Source organism: Pseudorasbora parva, chromosome 4 (assembly GCF_024679245.1).
Source record: "Pseudorasbora parva isolate DD20220531a chromosome 4, ASM2467924v1, whole genome shotgun sequence".
In the NCBI taxonomy this organism is placed as follows: Eukaryota; Metazoa; Chordata; class Actinopteri; order Cypriniformes; family Gobionidae; genus Pseudorasbora; species Pseudorasbora parva.
The window spans coordinates 7,213,538-7,234,488 of NC_090175.1; the positions used below are offsets into that span (position 1 = coordinate 7,213,538).

The 20,951-nt window shown below is 40.8% G+C and overlaps 1 protein-coding gene across 1 annotated transcript in view; it reads right to left on the reverse strand.

The window, feature by feature from the left end:
* LOC137073748 (adhesion G protein-coupled receptor L3-like) overlaps window positions 1–20,951 on the reverse strand; it is a 47,543-nt gene that overhangs the window by 10,916 nt on the left and 15,676 nt on the right. Inside the window, exons 13-27 of the mRNA XM_067442457.1 lie at window positions 16,793–16,843; window positions 16,616–16,666; window positions 13,999–14,049; window positions 13,822–13,872; window positions 9,818–9,868; window positions 9,641–9,691; window positions 7,024–7,074; window positions 6,847–6,897; window positions 3,423–3,473; window positions 3,246–3,296; window positions 1,654–1,708; window positions 1,007–1,076; window positions 720–755; window positions 370–426; window positions 193–243 (exon numbers count right to left, since the gene is read on the reverse strand). Of these exons, the coding sequence (XP_067298558.1) occupies window positions 193–243; window positions 370–426; window positions 720–755; window positions 1,007–1,076; window positions 1,654–1,708; window positions 3,246–3,296; window positions 3,423–3,473; window positions 6,847–6,897; window positions 7,024–7,074; window positions 9,641–9,691; window positions 9,818–9,868; window positions 13,822–13,872; window positions 13,999–14,049; window positions 16,616–16,666; window positions 16,793–16,843 (779 nt within the window). The remainder of the gene's footprint in view (window positions 1–192; window positions 244–369; window positions 427–719; window positions 756–1,006; window positions 1,077–1,653; window positions 1,709–3,245; window positions 3,297–3,422; window positions 3,474–6,846; window positions 6,898–7,023; window positions 7,075–9,640; window positions 9,692–9,817; window positions 9,869–13,821; window positions 13,873–13,998; window positions 14,050–16,615; window positions 16,667–16,792; window positions 16,844–20,951) is intronic.

The window sequence follows — 20,951 nt, forward strand, 5'->3', positions numbered from 1 at the left end:
TAAATGAACTGAACTGATCTTAAACAATAACAGATGATAAATCAGATGATGAATTACTGTGCTCTTCATGCAGACACTAATTATTGAGTGCTGTGTTTCAATATTACACTAAATATTCCAAGGACATCATTAAAAAAAAAGTGTCATATTAAAGGGTTTCTTAGGCTACATTCAGTCTAGATATATCCTCACCTGTAGAAGAAGAACTGGTAGATGTTGTAGAAGTGACCGGCTCTAAAGGAACTGAAACAATAACAAATGGAAAACCTGTTAAATCAGACTCAGATACTGAACATCTGTGTTCTTCATGAAGACTAATTTAAAGGAGCTTCTTTTGAAAGCCACATTCCAGTCCAGCATCATGCTCACCTGCAGTAGTGGGACTGGTAGATGTTGTGGGAGCGACTGACTCTAAAGAAACTGAAACTATAAAAAACAGATGTGAACAGACTCAGATGCTGAATTACTGTGTTCTTCAAGTCAATTATTAGAAAGACTTCTCATAATCATCCCTTTGAATTGGCTCTATCACTCTACTCTCCAGCTATAGTTAATGTGCAGGGAGTGTACTGGTGACGTTGAACTGTTGATGCAGTCACATCATCCAGGTGGATCCTGCACACTGGTGGCGGTTTAGGAGAGACCACTGATCCTCTAAAGCACTTTATTATCTAAAAGTAATGCACTTTAGTATCCATCCATCCTTAAAATATGCTCACCTGTAGTAGTAGGAGTGATGGATGTTGTGGAAGTGACTGTTGAAAAAAGGCCATTAATATTAAAAAGAAGACAATTAAAAAAAGGGGCTGCAACCTCTAGTGTCAGCTGCTAGACCGTCTCATGAGATCGGAGGAGTGAGGTTTACTCAAACAGCAACTATTAGCTGGCCTCCGTTACATATGTAAATGGTTATGTTATGATATTTTTACATAAGTTTTAAAAGTGGTCACCATTCATTGACATTATATGAGCAAGAGTGAACAGAGGAAACATAAAACTACATTACCAGCTGAGGTTGTCTCTGGTCTGACTGTTGTATCGGTGCTGCTGATGTTAGTAACTGAAAAGAAGAACGACTAATGAAAACAACAAATAAACAAACACACAATAAAGGGACTCATGAAAATATTATTCTGTTGTGACATCTCTGGGACAATGCTGCTGTTGGTTATTGCGGCTGCCACTGCAAATACTCAGATGACAGGCGCAACATTAGAACAGCAATTGCAGCAGAACGGAGCAAAGCAGGTCTGGTCTGGGCTGGCATGAAAAAAAAGAAGAAAAAAAATGAAACAGAAGGGGCTTTTGCAACTGGACAGTGACCAGAACCTGACTGACAATCAAATGGGTTCTTTAATATTTTTGATAACCCAGCCTGTCCCGTACAGTCCGCTGCCTGGTGCTGTGTCCGTTCCTCCTATCATTCCATCCATGACATCATCTCCCAACCATCACATTCATGACATATATTCCCAAGAATCCTCGCTCTGTTCCCTTGTTCCTCCATCTGTAGCTCAGTCTATAATACTCCATCCATCTCATGTTAAGAAGGGACTGAACAGAATGAAGCCATGGAAAGCAGTGGGGACTGATGGTATTAGGCCTAGACTGCTGATGACCTGCTCTACACAGCTGTGTGGTATTTTCACATACCCGTTTAATCTGTGGAAAACATCTTGTCTGATCCCTGTTCCCAAGAAATACCCCTCTGAGTACAATGATTATAGACCTGTAGTGCTCACCTCACATATTAGGAAGATGTTTGAAAGACAGGTCCTTTCTTACATAAAGACTCGCATGTCAACATGGATCCTCTACAGTTTGCATATCAGCCCTACATGAGCATAGATGGTACCCTACATGCTACAGAGGACCTTTACACACCTGGACACTCCTGATGCATCTATGAGGTTCACGTTCTTTGATGTCTCAAGTGCCTTCAATACATTCCAGCCTTGTTTGCGGTGTGAGAAGATGCGGAGAATGTAAGTGGATTCATCACTGATCATGTGGTGCATGGACTATCTGTGATGCAGACCACAGTATGCGTGTCTGCAGAATGATGTCTCCAATACCATCATGATTAATACTGGGGCACTACAAGGAACCATCCTGGCTCCATCCCTGTTAACCATCTATATGGCTGACTTCTTGCATTTAAATCTTTAATAAATTGTCTCGATAAAGGCAAAGCTTTGGTTAGCAAGCAACTTTTTAACATTGAACGATTCAAAGACAGAGGTCATAGTTTTTGGCTAATCAGCTAAATTTGAGTATGAAAGCCCCCCTTTGGTGATTTATCGATTTTTAATACAAGCTGTGCACGAAACCTGGGAGTTTTCCTAGATAGGCGATCAACTCTAGAGAAACAGGTGTCCTCTGTTGTCACTTCTTTTTTCCAACTCTGCCTTCACACCAAAATTAAATATCTTGTGCCCAAAAAATCCACGGAGACAGCAATTCATGCATTTGTAATATCTCACTTGGATAACTGTAATTCATTGTACTGTGGCATTTCAAAGTCCTGGTTCATTTGTCTACAATTGGTCCAAAATGCTGCGGCCAAATAATAATAATAATAATAAAAAAAAAAAAAAATGTAGACCATGTCACGACCCTCCTGCGAGCTCTCTATTGGCTACCAGTCAAATTCAGAAGTGACTATACAGTTCTCTTAGTCGTTTACAAATGTCTGTATCATCTTGCTCCAAGTTACCTGTCTGATCTGCTACATCCCAATAATCCGTCCCGCGACCTAAGATCTAGAAATCTAAGTTTACTCACGGTTCCTTGTGCTAGGCTCAAACATCGAGGAGACAGAGCCTTTTCAGTGGTGAGGCCTAGATTGTGGAACAGCTTGCCAACACAAACTAGAACAGTGCTTTCTTTGTCAGTTTTTAAATCTCTGCTGAAAACTCTAGATTTTCTTTAGATTTTAATATGTGCTAATGTCTGCCCTTTATGTTGTAAAAAAAAATCTGTTCTTGTAGATTGTGAGATGCTGATTTAGCTTATGCTTGTACAGCACTTTGGTCAGTCCGGTGACTCCATAAATAAATGAACTGAACTGATCTTAAACAATAACAGATGATAAATCAGATGATGAATTACTGTGCTCTTCATGCAGACACTAATTATTGAGTGTTGTGTTTCAATATTACACTAAATATTCCAAGAACATCATTAAAAAAAAGTGTCATATTAAAGGGTTTCTTAGGCTACATTCAGTCTAGATATATCCTCACCTGTAGAAGGAGAACTGGTAGATGTTGTAGAAGTGACCGGCTCTAAAGGAACTGAAACAATGACAAATGGAAAACCTGTTAAATCAGACTCAGATACTAAACATCTGTGTTCTTCATGAAGACTAATTTAAAGGAGGTTATTTTGAAAGCCACATTCCAGTCCAGCATCATGCTCACCTGCAGTAGTGGGACTGGTAGATGTTGTGGGAGCGACTGACTGTAAAGAAACTGAAACAATAAAAAACAGATGTGAACAGACTCAGATGCTGAATTACTGTAGCCTAGAAACCTAGACGCACCCTAGCGGCAGCAAACTTAATTTGCCCGCAAGTGTGGTCTAGCAACTCTCAATTCTTATTTGAGCTGTATTCCTCAGAATCTGGACGGCCCAATCGCATCGTGTAGGTAGGCTATAGAGTCGGCGGGCGGGGCCATAATGACGACGGCCGAGTTGCGTTTGCGTGCTTCTAGTAACACAGTCTTCTAGTAAACACAGAAACTGGCGAACGGCGGCGGTCTTTCGAATCAGCTCTGCCCGCGCCTCCGGAAGACATGGAGTTAAGCTTTCCTCTGAGAAAAGAACAAAGAGCGGCACTGAAGTCATTCTTAAAAAGGGAAGATGTGTTCGGAGTTTAGCCGACCGGATACGGAGAATGTTTAATCAGTCAGCGAGCTCCCCTTCACCGTCGTTGCTCCGGTTGGTGTAGCGCTATCCTATCACGTGCAGAGGGAGTTTGAAAGACAACCGTTTATCCCGCCCCTCGGACTGAGCCCTGTCTATGGTGAGTTTCCAGACCAAACATCTTGATGTGGGTCTGGCTTGTCAGGCTAGAATTACTGTGTTCTTCAAGTCAATTATTAGAAAGACTTCTTATAATAATCCCCTTTGAATTGGCTCTATCACGCTACTCTCCAGCTATAGTTAATGTGCAGGGAGTGTACTGGTGACGTTGTACTGTTGATGCAGTCACATCATCCAGGTGGATCCTGCAAACTGGTGGCGGTTTAGGAGAGACCACTGATCCTTCAAAGAACTTCATTATCTAAAAGTAAAGCACTTTAGTATCCATCCATCCTTAAAATATGCTCACCTGTAGTAGTAGGAGTGATGGATGTTGTGGAAGTGACTGTTGAAAAAAGGCCATTAATATTAAAAAGAATACAATTAAAAAAGGGGCTGCAACCTCTAGTGTCAGCTGCTAGACCGTCTCATGAGATTGGAGGAGTGAGGTTTATTCAAACAGCATCTATTAGCTGGCCTCCGTTACATATGTAAATGGTTATTTTATGATATTTTTACATAAGTTTTAAAAGTGGTCACCATTCATCGACATTATATGAGCAAGAGTGAACAGAGGAAACATCAAACTACATTACCAGCTGAGGTTGTCTCTGGTCTGACTGTTGTATCGGTGCTGCTGATGTTAGTAACTGAAAAGAAGAACGACTAATGAAGAGCAACAAATAAACAAACACACAATAAAGGGACTCATGAAATATTATTCTGTTGTGAAATCTCTGGGACAATGCTGCTGTTGGTTATTGCGGCTGCCACTGCAAATACACAGATGACAGGCACAACATTAGAACAGCAATTGCAGCAGAACGGAGCGAAGCAGCTCTGGGCTGGCATGAAAAAAAAGAAGAAAAAATGAAACCGAAGGGGCTTTTGCAACTGGACAGTGACCAGAACCTGACTGACAATCAAACGGGTTCTTTAATATATTTGATAACCCAGCCTGTCCCGTACAGTCCGCTGCCTGGTGCTGTGTCCGTTCCTCCTATCATTCCATCCATGACATCATCTCCCAACCATCACATTCATGACATCAATTCCAAAGAATCTTCGCTCTGTTCCCTTGTTCCTCCATCTGTAGCTCAGTCTATAATACTCCATCCATCTCATGTTAAGAAGGGACTGAACAGAATGAAGCCATGGAAAGCAGTGGGGACTGATGGTATTAGGCCTAGACTGCTGATGACCTGCTCTACACAGCTGTGTGGTATTTTCACATACCCGTTTAATCTGTGGAAAACATCTTGTCTGATCCCTGTTCCCAAGAAATACCCCTCTGAGTACAATGATTATAGACCTGTAGTGCTCACCTCACATATTAGGAAGATGTTTGAAAGACAGGTCCTTTCTTACATAAAGACTCGCATGTCAACATGGATCCTCTACAGTTTTCATATCAGCCCTACATGAGCATAGATGATATCCTACATGCTACAGAGGACCTATACACACCTGGACACTCCTGATACATCTATGAGGTTCACGTTCTTTGATTTCTCAAGTGCCTTCAATACATTCCAGCCTTGTTTGCGGTGTGAGAAGATGCGGAGAATGCAGGTGGATTCATCACTGATCATGTGGTGAATGGACTATCTGTCATGCAGACCACATTATGTGTGTCTGCAGAATAATGTCTCCAATACCATCATGATTAATACTGGGGCACTACAAGGAACCATCCTGGCTCCATCCCTGTTAACCATCTATATTGCTGACTTCTTGCATTTAAATCTTTAAACAATTGTCTCGATAAGGCAAAACTTTGGTAAGCAAGCAACTTTTTAACATTGAACGATTCAAAGACAGAGGTCATAGTTTTTGGCTAATCAGCTAAATTTGAGTATGACAGCCACCCTTGGTGATTTATCTATTTTTAATACAAGCTGTGCACGAAACCTGGGAGTTTTCCTAGATAGGCGATCAACTCTAGAGAAACAGGTGTCCTCTGTTTTCACTTCTTTTTTCCAACTCTGCCTTCTCACAAAATAAAACATCTCGTGCCCAAAAAATCCACGGAGACAGCAATTCATGCATTTATAATATCTCACTTGGATAACTGTAATTCAATATACTGTGGCATTTCAAAGTCCTGGTTCATTTGTCTACAATTGGTCCAAAATGCTGCGGCCAAATAATAATAATAATTAAAAAAAAAATTGTAGACGATGTCACGACCCTCCTGCGAGCTCTCTATTGGCTACCAGTCAAATTCAAAAGTGACTATACAGTTCTCTTAGTCATTTACAAATGTCTGTATCATCTTGCTCCAAGTTACCTGTCTGATCTGCTACATCCCAATAATCCGTCCCGCGACCTAAGATCTAGAAATCTAAGTTTACTCACGGTTCCTTGTGCTAGGCTCAAACATCGAGGAGACAGAGCCTTTTCAGTGGTGAGGCCTAGATTGTGGAACAGCTTGCCAACACAAACTAGAACAGTGCCTTCTTTGTCAGTTTATAAATCTCTGCTGAAAACTCTAGATTTTCTTTAGATTTTAATATGTGCTAATGTCTGCCCTTTATGTTGTAAAAAAAAAAATCTGTTCTTGTAGATTGTGAGATGCTGATTTAGCTTATGCTTGTACAGCACTTTGGTCAGTCCGGTGACTCCATAAATAAATGAACTGAACTGATCTTAAACAATAACAGATGATAAATCAGATGATGCATTACTGTGCTCTTCATGCAGACACTAATTATTGAGTGTTGTGTTTCAATATTACACTAAATATTCCAAGGACATCATTAAAAAAAGTGTCATATTAAAGGGTTTCTTAGGCTACATTCAGTCTAGATATATCCTCACCTGTAGAAGAAGAACTGGTAGATGTTGTAGAAGTGACCGGCTCTAAAGGAACTGAAACAATAACAAATGGAAAACCTGTTAAATCAGACTCAGATACTGAACATCTGTGTTCTTCATGAAGACTAATTTAAAGGAGGTTCTTTTGAAAGCCACATTCCAGTCCAGCATCATGCTCACCTGCAGTAGTGGGACTGGTAGATGTTGTGGGAGCGACTGACTCTAAAGAAACTGAAACAATAAAAAACAGATGTGAACAGACTCAGATGCTGAATTACTGTGTTCTTCATGTCAATTATTAGAAAGACTTCTTATAATCATCCCTTTGAATTGGCTCTATCACTCTACTCTCCAGCTATAGTTAATGTGCAGGGAGTGTACTGGTGACGTTGTACTGTTGATGCAGTCACATCATCCAGGTGGATCCTGCACACTGGTGGCGGTTTAGGAGAGACCACTGATCCTCTAAAGCACTTTATTATCTAAAAGTAAAGCACTTTAGTATCCATCCATCCTTAAAATATGCTCACCTGTAGTAGTAGGAGTGATGGATGTTGTGGAAGTGACTGTTGAAAAAAGGCCATTAATATTAAAAAGAAGACAATTAAAAAAGGGGCTGCAACCTCTAGTGTCAGCTGCTAGACCGTCTCATGAGATCGGAGGAGTGAGGTTTACTCAAACAGCAACTATTAGCTGGCCTCCGTTACATATGTAAATGGTTATTTTATGATATTTTTACATAAGTTTTAAAAGTGGTCACCATTCATCGACATTATATGAGCAAGAGTGAACAGAGGAAACATCAAACTACATTACCAGCTGAGGTTGTCTCTGGTCTGACTGTTGTATCGGTGCTGCTGATGTTAGTAACTGAAAAGAAGAACGACTAATGAAGAGCAACAAATAAACAAACACACAATAAAGGGACTCATGAAATATTATTCTGTTGTGACATCTCTGGGACAATGCTGCTGTTGGTTATTGCGGCTGCCACTGCAAATACACAGATGACAGGCGCAACATTAGAACAGCAATTGCAGCAGAACGGAGAGAAGCAGGTCTGGGCTGGCATGAAAAAAAAGAAGAAAAAAAAAATGAAACCGAAGGGGCTTTTGCAACTGGACAGTGACCAGAACCTGACTGACAATCAAACGGGTTCTTTAATATTTTTGATAACCCAGCCTGTCCCGTACAGTCCGATGCTGGTGCTGTGTCCGTTCCTCCTATCATTCCATCCATGACATCATCTCCCAACCATCACATTCATGACATATATTCCCAAGAATCCTCGCTCTCTACCCGTTTAATCTGTGGAAAACATCTGGTCTGATCCCTGTTCCCAAGAAATACCCCTCTGAGTACAATGATTATAGACCTGTAGTGCTCACCTCACATATTAGGAAGACTTTTGAAACACAGAGGACCTTTACACACCTGGACACTCCTGATGCATCTATGAGGTTCACGTTCTTTGATTTCTCAAGTGCCTTCAATACATTCCAGCCTTGTTTGCGGTGTGAGAAGATGCGGGGAATGTAAGTGGATTCATCACTGATCATGTGGTGAATGGACTATCTGTCATGCAGACCACAGTATGTGTGTCTGCAGAATAATGTCTCCAATACCATAATGATTAATACTGGGGCACTACAAGGAACCATCCTGGCTCCATCCCTGTTAACCATCTATATTGCTGACTTCTTGCATTTAAATCTTTAATAAATTGTCTCGATAAAGGCAAAGCTTTGGTTAGCAAGCAACTTTTTAACATTGAACGATTCAAAGACAGAGGTCATAGTTTTTGGCTAATCAGCTAAATTTGAGTATGACAGCCACCCTTGGTGATTTATCAATTTTTAATACAAGCTGTGCACAAAATCTGGGAGTTTTCCTAGATAGCCGATACACTCTAGAGAAACAGGTGTCCTCTGTTGTCACTTCTTTTTTCCAACTCTGCCTTCTCACCAAAATTAAACATCTTGTGCCCAAAAAATCCATGGAGACAGCAATTCATGCATTTATAATATCTCACTTGGATAACTGTAATTCATTGTACTGTGGCATTTCAAAGTCCTGGTTCATTTGTCTACAATTGGTCCAAAATGCTGCGGCCAAATAACAATAAATTTTTTTATTTTTTTTTTGACCATGTCACTCCCCTCCTGCGAGCTCTCCATTGGCTACCAGTCAAATTCAGAAGTGACTATACAATTCTCTTAGTCATTTACAAATGTCTGTATCATCTTGCTCCAAGTTACCTGTCTGATCTGCTACATCCCAATAATCCGTCCCACGACCTAAGATCTAGAAATCTAAATTCACTCATGGTTCCTTGTGCTAGGCTCAAACATCGAGGAGACAGAGCCTTTTCAGTGGTGAGGCCTAGATTGTGGAACAGCTTGCCAACACAAACTAGAACAGTGCCTTCTTTGTCAGTTTTTAAATCTCTGCTGAAAACTTTAGATTTTCTTTAGATTTTAATATGTGCTAATGTCTGCCCTGTATGTTGTATAAAAAAACCAACATCTGTTCTTGTAGATTGTGAGATGCTGATTTAGCTTATGCTTGTACAGCACTTTGGTCAGTCCGGTGACTCCATAAATAAATGAACTGAACTGATCTTAAACAATAACAGATGATAAATCAGATGATGAATTACTGTGCTCTTCATGCAGACACTAATTATTGAGTGTTGTGTTTCAATATTACACTAAATATTCCAAAAAATCATCATCATCAAAAAGTGATTTTAAAGCGTTTCTTTTAAATGCTACATTCAGTCTAGATATATCCTCACCTGTAGAAGAAGAACTGGTAGATGTTGTAGAAGTGACCGGCTCTAAAGGAACTGAATCAATAACAAATGGAAAACCTGTTAAATCAGACTCAGATACTGAACATCTGTGTTCTTCATGAAGACTAATTTAAAGGAGCTTCTTTTGAAAGCCACATTCCAGTCCAGCATCATGCTCACCTGCAGTAGTGGGACTGGTAGATGTTGTGGGAGCGACTGACTCTAAAGAAACTGAAACAATAAAAAACAGATGTGAACAGACTCAGATGCTGAATTACTGTGTTATTCAAGTCAATTATTAGAAAGACTTCTCATAATCATCCCGTTGAATTGGCTCTATCACTCTACTCTCCAGCTATAGTTAATGTGCAGGGAGTGTACTGGTGACGTTGTACTGTTGATGCAGTCACATCATCCAGGTGGATCCTGCACACTGGTGGCGGTTTAGGAGAGACCACTGATCCTCTAAAGCACTTTATTATCTAAAAGTAAAGCACTTTAGTATCCATCCATCCTTAAAATATGCTCACCTGTAGTAGTAGGAGTGATGGATGTTGTGGAAGTGACTGTTGAAAAAAGGCCATTAATATTAAAAAGAAGACAATTAAAAAAGGGGCTGCAACCTCTAGTGTCAGCTGCTAGACCGTCTCATGAGATCGGAGGAGTGAGGTTTACTCAAACAGCAACTATTAGCTGGCCTCCGTTACATATGTAAATGGTTATTTTATGATATTTTTACATAAGTTTTAAAAGTGGTCACCATTCATTGATATTATATGAACAAGAGTGAACAGAGGAAACATCAAACTACATTACCAGCTGAGGTTGTCTCTGGTCTGACTGTTGTATCGGTGCTGCTGATGTTAGTAACTGAAAAGAAGAACGACTAATGAAGAGCAACAAATAAACAAACACACAATAAAGGGACTCATGAAATATTATTCTGTTGTGACATCCCTGGGACAATGCTGCTGTTGGTTATTGCGGCTGCCACTGCAAATACACAGATGACAGGCACAACATTAGAACAGCAATTGCAGCAGAACGGAGCAAAGCAGGTCTGGGCTGGCATGAAAAAAAAGAAGAAAAAATGAAACAGAAGGGGCTTTTGCAACTGGACAGTGACCAGAACCTGACTGACAATCAAACGGGTTCTTTAAATGGTCCCATGGAATGGGTTGTTTTATTGTTTTATAATGTTTCCTGGGGTGTACTTATATTGTTAGTATGTTCTTTACATCAAAAAATGTCATAATTTAGAAATAAAAGCCATTTTTCTATACTGATACTAGCCCTCTGTTTAGAATGCTCTGTTTCAAGAGGCGTGTCTGCTGTGAGTCATCAGTGAAAACACCCACTGTTGTGATTGGCTGACATCTTTGCATTTGAAATGAGATTACGTGCGGAGGGGGTGTGGTTTAGTCATGCAGGAGCTGGAGCAGCTGCAGCTGCCAGTGGAGAGAGAGAGAGAGAGGGAGCTGGGGAAAGATTGCTGAGGAAGTGTTATTGTACCGACTTTTTGAGTGCGCAATTTTATTTTGTTTGTATCTGAGAGCTCTGAATAAACACGAGTTAACTTTGCAACGTTATTTCTCTCACAAAATGCTTTCACCACAGCGAACAACAAACACGACATCGACATGAATACAGTAAGAGCTTCTGTTGAGCATAATGAGCAGCGTCATTCAAACGGGGGATTGACCGATCCGAACATAAAACGAGTGTTCTTTTAATGCTCTCTCTAGTTTAATCATCTAAATAACAGATTTGTTTCATGCTACAAACAGAAATGACGTGAAGTTGATAGTTTTAGTCACTGGCTTGATTCACTGATGCATTAAGATGGCCAGCGGCGGGACTAACAGTTTTAAAGGACTTAGAAAAATATTCTGTGTGAACTTGAATGATTAGCTACACATCAGAACTCACTGATCCCAGATCAGGCATTAATGAACACTGTTAGTCACTGTTTTTGGCGGTGCTGTTGAATCTGTATGGTAAAGCCTGTGCAGTGCTGACATCCACTGATAAACTGCCTCCATTCTCTAATCTCTACTAATTCTCTGGGCGGGCAAAGCAGAGGAAGGGGCGGTAACCTTTCCTGGTATGACGTCATAACAGGAGAATTAAAGATCAGCTCGTCTCAGCTCTACTTTTCTCAAAGGCAGAGAAAGACAGCCTGAACTTGGTTTACACTGATCAAAATTTCTAGTGACTTGGGGACGACATTTAGGCTAGGGGAACTCATATTAATGTTGAAAAACCTCATAAAATAAAAATGTCATGCCATGGGACCTTTAATATATTCGATAACCCAGCCTGTCCCGTACAGTCCGCTGCCAGGTGCTGTGTCCGTTCCTCCTATCATTCCATCCATGACATCATCTCCCAACCATCACATTCATGACATATATTCCCAAGAATCCTCGCTCTCTTCCCTTGTTCCTCCATCTGTAGCTCAGTCTATAATACTCCATCCATCTCATGTTAAGAAGGGACTGAACAGAATGAAGCCAGGGAAAGCAGTGGGGACTGATGGTATTAGGCCTAGACTGCTGATGACCTGCTCTACACAGCTGTGTGGTATTTTCACATACCCGTTTAATCTGTGGAAAACATCTGGTCTGATCCCTGTTCCCAAGAAATACCCCTCTGAGTACAATGATTATAGACCTGTAGTGCTCACCTCACATATTAGGAAGATGTTTGAAACACAGGTCCTTTCTTACATAAAGACTCGCATGTCAACATGGATCCTCTACAGTTTTCATATCAGCCCAACATGAGCATAGATGATATCCTACATGCTACAGAGGACCTATACACACCTGGACACTCCTGATACATCTATGAGGTTCACGTTCTTTGATTTCTCAAGTGCCTTTAATACATTCCAGCCTTGTTTGCGGTGTGAGAAGATGCGGAGAATGCAGGTGGATTCATCACTGATCATGTGGTGCATGGACTATCTGTGATGCAGACCACAGTATGTGTGTCTGCAGAATAATGTCTCCAATACCATCATGATTAATACTGGGGCACTACAAGGAACCATCCTGGCTCCATCCCTGTTAACCATCTTTATGGCTGACTTGCATTTAAATCTTTAATAAATTGTCTCGATAAAGGCAAAGCTTTGGTTAGCAAGTAACTTTTTAACATTGAACGATTCAAAGACAGAGGTCATAGTTTTTGGCTAAACAGCTAAATTTGAGTATGACAGCCACCCTTGGTGATTTATCAATTTTTAATACAAGCTGTGCACGAAACCTGGGAGTTTTCCTAGATAGGCGATCAACTCTAGAGAAACAGGTGTCCTCTGTTGTCACTTCTTTTTTCCAACTCTGCCTTCTCACCAAAATTAAACATCTTGTGCCCAAAAAAATCCACGGAGACAGCAATTCATGCATTTGTAATATCTCACTTGGATAACTGTAATTCAATATACTGTGGCATTTCAAAGTCCTTGTTCATTTGTCTACAATTGGTCCAAAATGCTGCGGCCAAATAACAATAAATTTTTTTATTTTTTTTAATTTTTTTTGACCATGTCACTCCCCTCCTCCATTGGCTACCAGTCAAATTCAGAAGTGACTATACAATTCTCTTAGTGGTTTACAAATGTCTGTATCATCTTGCTCCAAGTTACCTGTCTGATCTGCTACATCCCAATAATCCGTCCCGCGACCTAAGATCTAGAAATCTAAATTCACTCACGGTTCCTTGTGCTAGGCTCAAACATCGAGGAGACAGAGCCTTTTCAGTGGTGAGGCCTAGATTGTGGAACAGCTTGCCAACACAAACTAGAACAGTGCCTTCTTTGTCAGTTTTTAAATCTCTGCTGAAAACTTTAGATTTTCTTTAGATTTTAATATGTGCTAATGTCTCTGCCCTGTATTTTGTAAAAAAAAATTAATCTGTTCTTGTAGATTGTGAGATGCTGATTTAGCTTATGCTTGTACAGCACTTTGGTCAGTCCGGTGACTCCATAAATAAATGAACTGAACTGATCTTAAACAATAACAGATGATAAATCAGATGATGAATTACTGTGCTCTTCATGCAGACACTAATTATTGAGTGTTGTGTTTCAATATTACACTAAATATTCCAAGAACATCATTAAAAAAAAGTGTCATATTAAAGGGTTTCTTAGGCTACATTCAGTCTAGATTTATCCTCACCTGTAGAAGAAGAACTGGTAGATGTTGTAGAAGTGACCGGCTCTAAAGGAACTGAAACAATAACAAATGGAAAACCTGTTAAATCAGACTCAGATACTGAACATCTGTGTTCTTCATGAAGACTAATTTAAAGGAGCTTCTTTTGAAAGCCACATTCCAGTCCAGCATCATGCTCACCTGCAGTAGTGGGACTGGTAGATGTTGTGGGAGCGACTGACTGTAAAGAAACTGAAACAATAAAAAACAGATGTGAACAGACTCAGATGCTGAATTACTGTGTTCTTCATGTCAATTATTAGAAAGACTTCTTATAATTATCCCCCTGAATTGGCTCTATTACTCTACTCTCCAGCTATAGTTAATGTGCAGGGAGTGTACTGGTGACGTTGTACTGTTGATGCAGTCACATCATCCAGGTGGATCCTGCACACTGGTGGCGGTTTAGGAGAGACCACTGATCCTCTAAAGCACTTTATTATCTAAAAGTAAAGCACTTTAGTATCCATCCATCCTTAAAATATGCTCACCTGTAGTAGTAGGAGTGATGGATGTTGTGGAAGTGACTGTTGAAAAAAGGCCATTAATATTAAAAAGAAGACAATTAAAAAAGGGGCTGCAACCTCTAGTGTCAGTTGCTAGACCGTCTCATGAGATCGGAGGAGTGAGGTTTACTCAAACAGCAACTATTAGCTGGCCTCCGTTACATATGTAAATGGTTATTTTATGATATTTTTACATAAGTTTTAAAAGTGGTCACCATTCACTGCTATTATATGAGCAAGAGTGAACAGAGGAAACATCAAACTACATTACCAGCTGAGGTTGTCTCTGGTCTGACTGTTGTATCGGTGCTGCTGATGTTAGTAACTGAAAAGAAGAACGACTAATGAAGAGCAACAAATAAACAAACACACAATAAAGGGACTCATGAAATATTATTCTGTTGTGACTTCTCTGGGACAATGCTGCTGTTGGTTATTGCGGCTGCCACTGCAAATACACAGATGACAGGCGCAACATTAGAACAGCAATTGCAGCAGAACGGAGCGAAGCAGGTCTGGGCTGGCATGAAAAAAAAGAAGAAAAAATGAAACAGAAGGGGCTTTTGCAACTGGACAGTGACCAGAACCTGACTGACAATCAAACGGGTTCTTTAATATTTTTGATAACCCAGCCTGTCCCGTACAGTCCGCTGCCTAGTGCTGTGTCCGTTCCTCCTATCATTCCATCCATGACATCATCTCCCAACCATCACATTCATGACATATATTCCCAAGAATCCTCGCTCTCTACCCGTTTAATCTGTGGAAAACATCTGGTCTGATCCCTGTTCCCAAGAAATACCCCTCTGAGTACAATGATTATAGACCTGTCGTGCTCACCTCACATATTAGGAAGACTTTTGAAACACAGAGGACCTTTACACACCTGGACACTCCTGATGCATCTATGAGGTTCACGTTCTTTGATTTCTCAAGTGCCTTCAATACATTCCAGCCTTGTTTGCGGTGTGAGAAGATGCGGGGAATGTAAGTGGATTCATCACTGATCATGTGGTGAATGGACTATCTGTCATGCAGACCACAGTATGTGTGTCTGCAGAATAATGTCTCCAATACCATAATGATTAATACTGGGGCACTACAAGGAACCATCCTGGCTCCATCCCTGTTAACCATCTATATTGCTGACTTCTTGCATTTAAATCTTTAATAAATTGTCTCGATAAAGGCAAAGCTTTGGTTAGCAAGCAACTTTTTAACATTGAACGATTCAAAGACAGAGGTCATAGTTTTTGGCTAATCAGCTAAATTTGAGTATGACAGCCACCCTTGGTGATTTATCAATTTTTAATACAAGCTGTGCACAAAATCTGGGAGTTTTCCTAGATAGCCGATACACTCTAGAGAAACAGGTGTCCTCTGTTGTCACTTCTTTTTTCCAACTCTGCCTTCTCACCAAAATTAAACATCTTGTGCCCAAAAAATCCATGGAGACAGCAATTCATGCATTTATAATATCTCACTTGGATAACTGTAATTCATTGTACTGTGGCATTTCAAAGTCCTGGCTCATTTGTCTACAATTGTTCCAAAATGCTGCGACCAAATAACAATAAATTTTTTTTTTTTTTTTGACCATGTCACTCCCCTCCTGCGAGCTCTCCATTGGCTACCAGTCAAATTCAGAAGTGACTATACAATTCTCTTAGTCGTTTACAAATGTCTGTATCATCTTGCTCCAAGTTACCTGTCTGATCTGCTACATCCCAATAATCCGTCCCGCGACCTAAGATCTAGAAATCTAAATTCACTCACGGTTCCTTGTGCTAGGCTCAACATCGTGGAGACAGAGCCTTTTCAGTGGTGAGGCCTAGATTGTGGAACAGCTTGCCAACACAAACTAGAACAGTGCCTTCTTTGTCAGTTTTTAAATCTCTGCTGAAAACTTTAGATTTTCTTTAGATTTTAATATGTGCTAATGTCTGCACTGTATGTTGTATAAAAAAACCAACATCTGTTCTTGTAGATTGTGAGATGCTGATTTAGCTTATGCTTGTACAGCACTTTGGTCAGTCCGGTGACTCCATAAATAAATGAACTGAACTGATCTTAAACAATAACAGATGATAAATCAGATGATGAATTACTGTGCTCTTCATGCAGACACTAATTATTGAGTGTTGTGTTTCAATATTACACTAAATATTCCAAAAAATCATCATCATCATCATCAAAAAGTGATTTTAAAGCGTTTCTTTTAAATGCTACATTCAGTCTAGATATATCCTCACCTGTAGAAGAAGAACTGGTAGATGTTGTAGAAGTGACCGGCTCTAAAGGAACTGAATCAATAACAAATGGAAAACCTGTTAAATCAGACTCAGATACTGAACATCTGTGTTCTTCATGAAGACTAATTTAAAGGAGCTTCTTTTGAAAGCCACATTCCAGTCCAGCATCATGCTCACCTGCAGTAGTGGGACTGGTAGATGTTGTGGGAGGGACTGACTCTAAAGAAACTGAAACAATAAAAAACAGATGTGAACAGACTCAGATGCTGAATTACTGTGTTCTTCATGTCAATTATTAGAAAGACTTCTTATAATTATCCCCCTGAATTGGCTCTATCACTCTACTCTCCAGCTATAGTTAATGTGCAGGGAGTGTACTGGTGACGTTGTACTGTTGATGCAGTCACATCATCCAGGTGGATCCTGCACACTGGTGGCGGTTTAGGAGAGACCACTGATCCTCTAAAGCACTTTATTATCTAAAAGTAAAGCACTTTAGTATCCATCCATCCTTAAAATATGCTCACCTGTAGTAGTAGGAGTGATGGATGTTGTGGAAGTGACTGTTGAAAAAAGGCCATTAATATTAAAAAGACGACGATTAAAAAAGGGACTGCAACCTCTAGTGTCAGCTGCTAGACCGTCTCATGAGATCGGAGGAGTGAGGTTTACTCAAACAGCAACTATTAGCTGGCCTCCGTTACATATGTAAATGGTTATTTTATGATATTTTTACATAAGTTTTAAAAGTGGTCACCATTCATCGACATTATATGAGCAAGAGTGAACAGAGGAAACATCAAACTACATTACCAGCTGAGGTTGTCTCTGGTCTGACTGTTGTATCGGTGCTGCTGATGTTAGTAACTGAAAAGAAGAACGACTAATGAAGAGCAACAAATAAACAAACACACAATAAAGGGACTCATGAAAATATTATTCTGTTGTGACATCTCTGGGACAATGCTGCTGTTGGTTATTGCGGCTGCCACTGCAAATACACAGATGACAGGCACAACATTAGAACAGTTGATGCAGTCACAACTTCCACAACATCCATATTTCCACAACAAAATCAACACCACCTCAAACTCACGCACACTTTTCAGAACTTTCACCTCTCTCCTCTGTCCCCCTCCACCACCTCCCACCACCTCTCTTTCTGCAGACGATCTTGCCAATTTTTTCACAAACAAAACCACACTCATCAGCAGTCAGTTCACACCTCCACACAGACACACTTTTGAATCAGCCACTTCCACAGCCAAACATCTTCTCTCCTCCTTCTCTACACTCACTGAGGACGAAGTATCTAAGCTTCTCCTCTCCAGCCATCCCACTACCTGCCCTCTAGATCCCATCCCCTCACATCTCCTACAAGCCATCTCCCCTACACTCTTACCAGCACTCACACACATCATCAACACATCTCTCTCCACCGGCATCTTCCCCACCACATTCAAGCAGGCTCGGGTAACCCCACTGCTTAAAAAACCCACATTAGACACATCACTTGTAGAGAACTACAGACCTGTTTCTCTCCTACCATTCATTGCGAAAACACTTGAAAGAGTTGTTTTCAACCAGGTCTCATCTTTCCTCTCACAGACTAATCAACTGGACGTAAACCAGTCAGGCTTCAAAAAGGGCCACTCAACTGAGACGGCATTACTGTCAGTTACTGAAGCCCTGCGGCTGGCTAAAGCTGCATCCAAATCATCAGTCCTCATCCTCCTTGATCTGTCTGCTGCCTTTGACACTGTGAATCATCAGATTCTTCTGTCCACCCTCTCATCACTGGGCATCACAGGGACTCCTCTCCACTGGTTTGAGTCCTATCTCACAGGTAGGTCTTTTAAGGTTGCCTGGAGAGGAGAGGTATCCAAAACACATCAACTGACCACGGGGGTTCCTCAGGGCTCAGTGCTTGGACCTCTCCTCTTCTCCATTTACACTACATCACTGGGACCCATCATTCAGGCACATGGTCTCTCTTATCATTGCTATGCTGATGACACACAGCTCTACCTCTCATTTCAACCAGATGATCCCGCAGTAGCTGCACGAATCTCAAACTGTCTGGCGGACATCTCGGCATGGATGAAAAAACATCACCTGCAGCTCAATCTAGCAAAGACTGAGCTGCTTGTTTTCCCTGCTAACCCCACCATACAACACGATTTTACCATCCAGCTAGGTTCATCTCTGATTACTCCTGCGGGGTCGGTCAGAAATCTTGGAGTAATCTTTGATGACCAGCTGTCCTTCAAAGACCACATCTCGAAGACGGCTCGGTCATGCAGGTTTGCATTGCACAATATCAGGAAAATCAGACCGTTCCTTACGGAGCATGCAACACAGCTTCTTGTCCAAGCCCTGGTCATTTCTAGACTTGACTATTGCAACGCGCTTCTGGCTGGACTTCCATCTTGTGCAATCAAACCGTTGCAAATGATCCAGAACGCTGCAGCACGTCTTGTATTCAATGAGCCCAAAAGGGCTCATGTCACACCTCTATTCATCTCTCTGCATTGGCTACCACTCGCTGCCCGGATCAAATTCAAAGCCCTGACTCTTGCTTATGGATCTTCCACAAGCGCAGCACCCGCATACTTCGACTCACTCCTACGCGTCTACACACCCACCAGAAGCCTTCGCTCAGCTAATGAGCGAAGGCTTGTGGTACCATCACAGAGAGGCATGAAATCCCTCTCTCGAACTTTTTCTTTCATTGTTCCGGGTTGGTGGAACGATCTTCCGTCGTCCATACGCACAACAGAATCACTCACTTCGTTCAAAAGACAGGTAAAAACTCATCTCTTCCATGAGCACTTAATCTTACATTAAAAAAAAAAAAAAAAAAAAAAAAAAAAAAATTCCCCCTCTATTTCTCCTTTCTTCTTTCCTTTTCTGGTCTTTGCTACTCTAAGCAGTGTACAAATCTTAGTATTTAGGGCACTTTTTGTGTTTCGTTGCCTCTTCTTGACGGATCGCTTCCTGTTCTCCTGAGTTGTAAGTCGCTTTGGATAAAAGCGTCTGCTAAATGCATAAATGTAAATGTAAATGTAAATGTAGAACAGCAATTGCAGCAGAACGGAGCAAAGCAGGTCTGGGCTGGCATGAAAAAAAAAGAAGAAAAAAATGAAACAGAAGGGGCTTTTGCAACTGGACAGTGACCAGAACCTGACTGACAATCAAACGGGTTCTTTAAATGGTCCCATGGAATGGGTTGTTTTATTGTTTTATAATGTTTCCTGGGGTGTACTTATATTGTTAGTATGTTCTTTACATCAAAAAATGTCATAATTTAGAAATAAAAGCCATTTTTCTATACTGATACTAGCCCTCTGTTTAGAATGCTCTGTTTCAAGAGGCGTGTCTGCTGTGAGTCATCAGTGAAAACACCCACTGTTGTGATTGGCTGACATCTTTGCATTTGAAATGAGATTACGTGCGGAGGGGGTGTGGTTTAGTCATGCAAGAGCTGGAGCAGCTGCAGCTGCCAGTGGAGAGAGAGAGAGAGAGGGAGCTGGGGAAAGATTGCTGAGGAAGTGTTATTGTACCGACTTTTTGAGTGCGCAATTTTATTTTGTTTGTATCTGAGAGCTCTGAATAAACACGAGTTAACTTTGCAACGTTATTTCTCTCACAAAATGCTTTCACCACAGCGAACAACAAACACGACATCGACATGAATACAGTAAGAGCTTCTGTTGAGCATAATGAGCAGCGTCCTTCAAACGGGTGATTGACCGATCCGAACATAAAACGAGTGTTATTTTAATGCTCTCTCTAGTTTAATCATTTAAATAACAGATTTGTTTCATGCTACAAACAGAAATGACGTGAAGTTGATGGTTTTAGTCACTGGCTTGATTCACTGATGCATCAAGATGGCCAGCGGCGGGACTAACAGTTTTAAAGGACTTAGAAAAATATTCTGTGTGAACTTGAATGATTAGCTACACATCAGAACTCACTGATCCCAGATCAGGCATTAATGAACACTGTTAGTCACTGTTTTTGGCGGTGCTGTTGAATCTGTATGGTAAAGCCTGTGCAGTGCTGACATCCACTGATAAACTGCCTCCATTCTCTAATCTCTACTAATTCTCTGGGCGGGCAAAGCAGTGGAAGGGGCGGTAACCTTTCCTGGTATGACGTCATAACAGGAGAATTAAAGATCAGCTCGTCTCAGCTCTACTTTTCTCAAAGGCAGAGAAAGACAGCATGAACTTGGTTTACACTGATCAAAATTTCTAGTGACTTGGGGACGACATTTAGGCTAGGGGAACTCATATTAATGTTGAAAAACCTCATAAAATAAAAATGTCAT